The 9158-nt window shown below is 43.7% G+C and overlaps 1 protein-coding gene across 1 annotated transcript; it reads left to right on the top strand.

Annotated features, from left to right (window-relative positions):
- The first annotated feature begins 230 nt into the window (after positions 1–230).
- On the top strand, positions 231–7081 carry LOC109785194 (uncharacterized). The gene is made up of 13 exons (XM_020343803.4): positions 231–793; positions 1237–1349; positions 1449–1505; positions 2574–2666; positions 3798–3868; positions 3966–4008; positions 4164–4244; positions 4350–4409; positions 4874–4942; positions 5223–5320; positions 5423–5471; positions 5560–5604; positions 6295–7081. Exons 1-13 carry the CDS (start codon positions 277–279, stop codon positions 6835–6837), a joined length of 1839 nt encoding a protein of 612 aa, XP_020199392.1. The 5' UTR covers positions 231–276; the 3' UTR covers positions 6838–7081.
- The last annotated feature ends 2077 nt before the right edge of the window (positions 7082–9158 follow it).

Here is a 9158-nt window from a genome sequence, read left to right as displayed (position 1 = left end):
CCTTCTTGCTTCACAATTTTGTGAAGCTCCCCAACTGTCGTAGGGTTTCAAGCCCTCGACAGTTCCAGCTGATGCAATTTATTGGAACGGACCCAGCTATTGAAGTTGCCATAAAAGTTGCTCTGAGGTTCCGCTTTGTATAGGTGCTTCGCGGGCCGCGAAATCGTGGAAGGCTATAATTTCCGACATCCGCGGACTCGTATGAAAACAACTAATCTCTCCGGGCCGCTTCTCCAGTCGAACCAAAGCCCATCCGACGATCAATCCTCCGACCAAATGCCTCGCAAGGCGAAAGCCGCGGAGCCTACCCGGCGGTCCAAGGGCAAACGAGTTCATCCGACCCAAGCGGCCGCCGCCACCACAGCCGCCGCCGTCATGGAGGCCGCCGAAGCGAGCTCCCAGGCATGCGTCTACGACGCCCTCCCGGGTCTTACCCTGGACTTCTCCCCGGAGGAGGACCTCGACGCGCCCGAGCCCCTGTCGTCCTCCTACCCTGCCGCCGCTGCCGCCGCGGAGGAGGACGCGACCGCGACATATGCCGTCTTCCGCAACGAGATCACGGCTGCCGGGGACCCCCTTGTCGACATCCCCGCCGCCGATTTCTTCTCCCTTGACGTCTCGGGGGGCGTCAGGGCCGAGCCGGCCTCCCCGTCGTCGGTGGCGGCGCGGCCTGCCGCGGCGGCGACGCCCTCGAGCTCCCTCGCCCCGACGGAGCAGCCGGCGCAGGGGTCGGAGCGCGCGTGGTTCCGAGGAGGGAGGCGGTTCAGGAGCCCCATGCTGCAGCTACACAAAGGTCTGGACTTATGGTTACTGCTAAGAACTTGCTGCCGTGTGTGATGAGGAAAAAGAAGTGATTTTTTGTTTTGACAAGCTAGAACATGGGACATCAGTTGCAGTTTGTACAATGATGGGCTAACTCGTTTTCTGCACACTTTGACGAATGCACTTATATCTACATCCAAAACAAGTACAAATGCTAGTCAAAACCAATCGTATAGTGGTCTACATGTGTTTTTGATGGAGAAAGTGATAGGAGAAGATTTTGGCAAACAAACATACTGTATTACGTAGTCGATTTAAGGCTCGCTGATCACATTTTGTTTGATCTTTGGAAGCTTAATTAGTTTTTATAACATGGAATCATTACAAAGTTAAACTTGGCATCTTTACAAACTTATATGGTTCTACTGCAACATTTGCCCGATGAAAAAATAAAGTATTGCCTATCTGTTGCAGAGATTCTTGACTTCTGTGATTTTATCTCACCTTCTGCCGAAGAGCAATCTTCACGGACAGCTGCTGTGCAAGCTGTCTCTGATGTTGTCAAGCATATATGGCCTCATTGCAAGGCATCGTAACATTCTCTCTCTCTCTCTCTCTCTCCCTGTTTATATATTTTTTACGATGATAGCCACATCATTTTGTTAGTTCTTGACTCCGCTTGGCAGGTGGAAGTCTTTGGATCTTTCAGAACAGGGCTCTATCTACCAACAAGTGATATTGATGTAAGAGTATTTTCTATCCTACTCTCATGAATTTCAGCACTTAACTTTCTCTGTCATATTGCCATCATCAATCATTCTTCTCTCCTCGTGCTCCTCGCCCACACCAGAGGGGTGCCGGAGTTTTTTCCTTTTTGAGAGTATACTATATGTGCTCCTCCCGCGTGGCGTGGCGTGTGACTGTAGTGTGGCAAACTAAGGCCTTGTACAATGCTAGGTGTTTAGGGAGGTGCTTAGAAAAATAAACCGGGTTTTTCTGAAGCACCAGTGCCTATTTCTACAGGAGAGGCGCCTAATTAAGTGTCTACCCTGTACAAATAAGCATCCGTGCTTGAGGAAAGTCTGGTTTATTTCTCTAAGAACCTCACTGTTAGATTTTTCTCTAAACCGGCACGACCTGGTTTGAGGTGTAAAATTATTGCCCCTCCACCTCCATCCCCACCCCCACCCCCCGCCGCGCGTGCGTGGTCCAGAGTGCAACTTATGACACAATACCTGGTCATCAGTGCAGTTTACTCCAACAAAAATGGTAGAATCTGAGCATGGTGAGCATTCTGAAACCAAAATGTTAGAATCTTAAGATTTTTTTTTTTCAATTGAAGTAACAAGAAAGGAGAGAACACAATATCATACAGGTGGAGTTCCTACACTGTTTCTGAACTCTACTTGTCTAGGACAACAGTACACTGTTTCTCTGGACTAATGCTCACCTAATTGCACTTGTGGAATCATATACTGAAACTGATAAGGCATCTTGTTCTGTTTTATAATAAATAAATTACCGTGATACGTCAGCTTGCTACAAATGATTGCATTCACCACCTTATTATGTGTGACCAGACATAAAACATACTTGTATTAAGAATATCTTCTTTGTCTTTGAAAGTTCAGACATGGTATCTTGTGCTGTTTTATGATAAAAGAAATTACCTGGATGTATCAGCTTGTTACAATGATATGCACTCACTTCCTTTTTTTACCTGGAAACACATAGAAAACATACTTCCGTTTAGGAGTGTCTCCCTTCGTCCTTGGAAGTTCTCAAGTTCATATGTGTTATTTCTGTTGCAGGTTGTAGTATTCGAGACCAGGGCTAAGACTCCTCAAGGCCTATATGCTCTTGCGAAAGCATTATCTCAAAAAGGTGTTGCCAAAAAGATACAGGTTCCAATTCTCACCCTTTCTTTATCTAGCGGCAATAATGTGGTCTCTGGAAGCCTCATTTTCTTATGTTAAAGAACTACCATACTCCGGAGGTTTCAAATTTCTTTGCCAGACTTCCTGCTAGTGTCCGTACAGCTTTCAAGTTTTTGAATTTTGATTTCCCAAATGTGAACTTCAGAAGTCAAATTGATCCAGTTCTATTTTTTTGGGAATGTACATGGAATTCTAAGTGTTATCATGGAGGATCTGATGTTATATGTCATGCAGTACGTGAAGTATTGCATGCAGCTTTCGAATAGCTCCATCAAAATTTGCAGCATTCATAGCTATTGTGCATCAACCCGATAAATAGGAGATTATTCCAATGGTTCTCTGGTTAATAATAATGTATGAACATTGCGATTGGGTACGATGTTTGCTGGAAATCAGGTTGATGACAACACTCAAGTAATGTGGAAGCAAATATGGAATTCCTTCATTTGCTAAACTCGTCATTCAGCCAGTAGAGAACAAGGAGGTTGTTAACGTGCTTTTGAACATGTTGCGGAGAATTGAACTCAATATTTATTTTTTGAACGGGGCTTGATATTTTGAAGTGGTGTATAATTAATGTGTGCGTGCAGAAAAGTGGCTACGGAAGAATACTGTTTGGTCCTACTAGATTTCCTTACCTTTTGGCTTCTGAGAAAATGTGCATGTGAATAGAGTTTGCACAACCTTCTGAGGACACTAACTGCGCATGAGAAACACAAAACGCCTCTTGTTCTATCCCTATATTTGTGCGAGCCAAACTATTGATGATTTTCTTGTCCATTGGAATTTGGCTACTGGAGTTTGAAATTCAAGCTCGAACCGGCTGATTTTACCAAGCTATTTGTTGGCCAGGATCCTTAGTACTTGCCAGTATCTGAATCACGCTCGTAACGATAGCTTCTAAAGCAAGAAAACATGTGGTGTTTATTATTTTCCTGATAATGAAAAAAAGCCCAATTGCTCCAATTGAATTACAATATGGGATGATACATAACCCACCTTCGAAGGTTGCCAAATGCTGTTGGTTGAGTTTCGAAGCTAGGACTGCTCTGTTCTGCAGTTGTCAGTTGGTATGATGTTAACTTTGTTTCTTGGCAGGTAATAGCAAAGGCCCGTGTGCCAATCGTGAAATTCGTGGAAAGAATTAGTGGAATACCTTTTGACATCAGGTTAAATTTTGTTTTCTCATGTTTTATAGGTCTCCCTCCTCCCTCTTTACTAAGTTGTGCAAGCGCTTACTGTTATGATCTTCTTTTCCTTTCCCAGCTTTGATATTGATGGTGGACCACAAGCAGCGGACTTCATCAAGGTATCTATTCCAATAAAGGACTGGGCACTACACTATGGAGGGCACACATGCTCTTTTGTAGCTAATCTTTGACAGACATATGATAATATATACTTCTAATCATCTATGTTGCGGTCATACTGAAGACAATTACGTTTTCCATTTCGTACCAATAGGATGCCATCAAGAAGATGCCTGCTTTAAGACCTTTGTGTATGATTCTGAAGGTTTTCCTTCATCAAAGAGAACTCAATGAGGTACACAACTTAAATTGTAATTTCTTCACTCCATAATGAAACCCGGTTACTTGGAATTGTTGCGTCGACAGAGATTTCTAATGATTGCTTCACTCTGGTCGGTAGGTCTATACTGGTGGGGTTGGGTCATATGCTCTTCTCACAATGTTGATCACACATTTACAGGTGAACTGAGTTCTGTTTTATCTGCATGTCCTTGCCTCACTTCCTTAGCCTCATGGCACATGTGTTACACACTCATATTTTTTCGCTAAACTTGCCACACTTGTGCCTCCATCATCCACAAGTTAGCCTTGTTAGCCAAAAAAGTGTGGCATTGCTTTAGTTATTTGTCTTGTGACATATGCTTTCCTTCAACCCAATAGTTAAAATAAATTCTATTAAAACAAATTCTTAAATAAAGTCCTAATGCAGCATTGGTACTAAGCCACATCACCTTTAAATTAGTAGCCTTCGTATTAAACTTCATTGTACTTAATAATTGGGTCATAAGTTGCTAAGAGGTGTTTAAAATAAGGAATGTTTTAGAAATGATGTTAGTTATTAAACTCCGTGTACTATATTCATGAAGGATATGCAATTCTTTTCATACATATATTTATCATCTAAAGGATTATCCTTTTTGCTAGTTGATCTGGGGACTGAAAGATATGATGGGCTATCGACAATCCAAGGAACACAATTTGGGAATTCTTTTGGTAAGCAATACTTTCCTAATGATTCATGGTAATGAGATCTTTTAAACATTGGTATTAATCTTATGTAAAGTTGCACTTAATAGTCACTGGCTTCTTCATATGCACCAGGATATATACCAGTGCACACATGTGAAATGCCTGTTTTATCTTCTTTTTGCTACTTTTGGATAAACTTGCATCACCTTTGATATGATGGAGAAAGATACATTATCTTTGTAATGATGGAGATACAAAACATGGTTGCAACCCTTCATACAAGTTTATGTTTTCTCCATGTCAGATCAAGTTTTTTGACTTTTATGGACGCAAGTTGAACTATACGGATGTTGGAATATCCTGCAACTCTGCAAGAACCTTTTTCTTGAAGAGTGATAAAGAGTAAGACAACTGGTTTTATTTGTATTATTACTCCCACATAAGTACTATCTCTACTGTGATGTCCTGCGGTTCATTGATCCTATTTCTAATCTGTTTTTAAAGCTTTGTGAATCTTGACCGGCCACATCTTATAGCCATTCAAGATCCCATGGTAAGATCGTTGTCCTTGTTCATTTTGGTTGAACTTCATAATTCTCAGGAGCAGCGTGTTTACCTATTGAAATTATTTCGTGGCCTAGGTACCAGATAATGATATCGGGAAGAATTCCTTCAACTACTTCAAGGTAGCTTTCTAAAGTTCCTATCTGTCTTTGTGCACCTCTTTGTCTATGATGCTTGAATTATTTGATGCCGCTCATTTATAATTTCATAATGCTGTAAGTTCTTATGGATAACGAATTAACAATTGATAAAAGTAATCTTATTTTAATTCGCTGATTATTTTACTGGTTCCCGCTTGCGGTTTGATTCGGTTTGATCCTTCCTTGCCTTCTTAGTGTTATTCCAGTTAAGTCTTAAGTGGCTGTCTGACATCATCACTCGCTGACCAGAATCCTAGCGTTTTCTTCAGTGATGAATGGCCCAGAATGGTTATTCAATCTCTGTTTGCAACCTGGGGCCATTAGTCTGAATTTATCTTTGGGCATAAAATATTATGTGTTTAAATTTGAGTATTTGCGTCTTTAATGTTGGATTAAATATGCTAGGTCTCTCTAGTTTGGTTCTTAATCAACTACCGCAGCATGCATAAGTAATTCACAGCAAACCTGTCTTGATAACAGTATATGGCACTTTGCCCTTTTCTTGCCAAATGCTCCAGTTTGTTCACTTAATAAGTGAAACTTCCATGGATTTGGACCAATTGTAACTAGGCTTTGATGTTTGAAGTGCATTTGCTGAGTCTTTGACATATAAAAAAAATCTACATGGCAACACGACATATATCTGACGAAGGAACTTGATTCATGGTACAGGTGAAATCAGCATTTTTGAAGGCTTATTCTGTGTTAACTGATGGCAAGTTGATTACGAGCTTGGGACCAAACAGGAGCATTCTGGGCACCATTGTCAGACCGGATTCGGTGCTCCTCGACCGTAAAGGCTGGAACACTGATGGTGTGTTAGCTGACATGTTAGCAGAACCTTGGGAACCATTGCCCCAACGGTTTGACAGTGAGAATGACGCATTGTATAACTGGCACGCATTAGACGACGATGAACCACTGCCCAGAAACACTCAACCTGCATCCGAGGACACTAGTTCGTCACCACTGGGGAAACGCAAGTCCTCCAAGTCAAAAAAGAAATCACGAAAGAAGGCAAAGGCCGATGCATCAAGCAGTGATGATACCGAGGAGGGGTCTGGAAAGGGAAGAGAGCACGGTCGGGGCAAAGGGTCAGCACAGAGTGAAAAGTCGCGTCGCAGTGGGGGAAGCAGCAGAAGAAGGAAAGGGGCGCGAGAGTATGACAGATTTACAAACACGCTCCCACAGTACACGCACATTAGCAGATGGTAAGTCGTGTGCTGCTACTGATAGACAGCGGGAAGAGCGTTGTGTGACACCATGGAGGCATGCTAGCCAGGTAGTATATGCCCAAATGTGTTGTTCTATTTGTTTTATTAGTTTATTGCTATCCAGTCCTTGTAATGCTGATCAAACCAAATTTTCAGTTATATTTTTTGAATCAGCAGTTTTACCGAGCACCGCACCGTGATCGCAAAGTTGTTCCAGGTAGTATTATTTGATTGTTGTGGTAAAAGGCTTCAAACCGTTTTAAAATTCTTGTCTTAGATTTGTTTAAATACGGATATATCAAGTCACGAGGGAGCAGCGTACCAGGTAGTAGTATTTGGTTGTTGTGGTAAAGGCTTCAAACTTCTATATACTCCCTCCGTCTCAAAATTCTTGTACCAGGTAGTAGTATTTGGTTGTTGGGGTAAAGGCTTCAAACTTTTATATACTTCCTCCTTAAAATTCTTGTCTTATATTTGTCTAAATACGATGTGTAAGTCACAAGGGAGTAGCATCTATGCTGCCATAGCGAATTGATCAGTGTCATTAAAATATTGGAGTCTCTTTCCAAGACAATAAGGCCAAAACATACTTGGAATAGCACGTTGCCTACCAACCACACGCAATATATGCAACTCGTAACTTCGCTATGAACGACTAATCTTGTTGTTCCCGGACATAAAAAGTAACACAATCTTGCTCTGTTTGCACATCTCCACTTGTTCGGCACTCCAGGGGCTTAAAATAGTGCCGCCTGGGGCGTACTGGCGGAAAAATTGGCGTGGGGCGGTCAGTTTCCCACCTCTCAGGCTCCGATTTCGGCTCACCGTCGGCCCATTTTCAGCACAAATTGGACCAATTTCAGCGTGCTTCGAGACAAAATTCAACAGAAGCTATCACATAGTTCATCACAAAAAATAATACAAATCAAATAGTTCAACAAATCAATACAATCAAATACTTCAATAAATAAAAACTCATATTTCATCACGCGTCGAGCTAGGCGTTGCCCTTGAGCCTCCATAGGCGCTCCATTAGATCGTGTTGCGGTTGTTGATGCATCTGTGGGTCTCGGATCTCCTGACACATATTGAGGAAGGCAGTCCAGGTTGCCGGTAGCTGGTGATCAACTTGGGCAAAAGGACCCTGCCTGTAATATGGTTCAGTGTTAAACACTGGCTCTTCCTGCTCACTCTCAATGATCATGTTGTGCAAGATGACACAGCAAGTCATGACCTCCCACATTTGATATTTTGACCAGGTCTGAGCGGGGTACCGGACAAGAGCAAATCGAGATTGGAGCACACCAAATGCCCGCTCGACATCCTTCCTACAAGCCTCCTGACACTTGGCAAAGTAGGAGTTCTTGCCTCCTGGCACAGGGTTTGAGATAGTCTTCACAAATGTGGACCATCTCGGATAGATGCCATCTGCTAGGTAGTATCCCTTGCTGTAGTGGCGCCCATTGACCTCGAAGTTCACCGGAGGAGCATGACCTTCAACAAGCTTGGCAAAGATAGGGGAGCACTACAGTACGTTGATGTCATTGTGAGTTCCTGGCATACCAAAGAAGGAGTGCCAAATCCAGAGGTCCTGTGTGGCCACTGTCTCAAGTACCACACTGCATCCGCCTTTGGCGCCTTTGTACATCCCCTACCAAGCAAATGGACAGTTTTTCCATTTTCAATGCATGCAGTCAATGCTTCCAAGCATCCTAGGAAATCCTCTTGCTGCATTCTGTGCTAGGATCCGAGCAGTGTCTTCAGCATTAGGTGATCGCAAGTATTGAGGTCCAAACACTGCCACCACTGCCCTGCAGAACTTGTACAAACACTCAATGGTCGTGGACTCGGCCATGCGTCCATAGTCTTTCAGTGAATCACTGGGAGCTCCGTATGCAAGCATCCTCATAGCTGTCGTGCACTCCTGGAGTGAGGTGAATCCAAGTGTGCCGGTGCAATCCTTCTTGCACTTGAAGTAGTTGTCGAACTCACGAATGGAATTCACAATCCTGAGGAAGAGCTTTCGGCTCATCCGATAACGGCGCCGCTCGCCGTGCAGTGGAGCGTCGGTGAAGTAGTCGGCGTAGAGCAAGCAATAGCCTTCCAGTCGATGCCTCTGCTTTGCCTTCAGCCGGCCCGGCGCCGAGCCACCTCGCCGCGGCTTTGCATTGCTCGCGAACAGGCTGGCCAGAGTGGTGAGGACCATGAGATGCTCTTCGCCTTGGGCGTCGGCATCGGCTTCCTCCTCCAGCAGCGCCGTGAACGCCTCCTCGTCGTTCGACTCCATCATCGAGCAGACAAATCGCCGAACACCTGGTGGGC

Source organism: Aegilops tauschii, chromosome 3 (assembly GCF_002575655.3).
Source record: "Aegilops tauschii subsp. strangulata cultivar AL8/78 chromosome 3, Aet v6.0, whole genome shotgun sequence".
Classification (NCBI taxonomy): Eukaryota; Viridiplantae; Streptophyta; class Magnoliopsida; order Poales; family Poaceae; genus Aegilops; species Aegilops tauschii.
The sequence above is the reverse complement of the archived record's forward strand: the minus strand, read 5'-3'. Positions and strand labels throughout refer to the sequence as shown.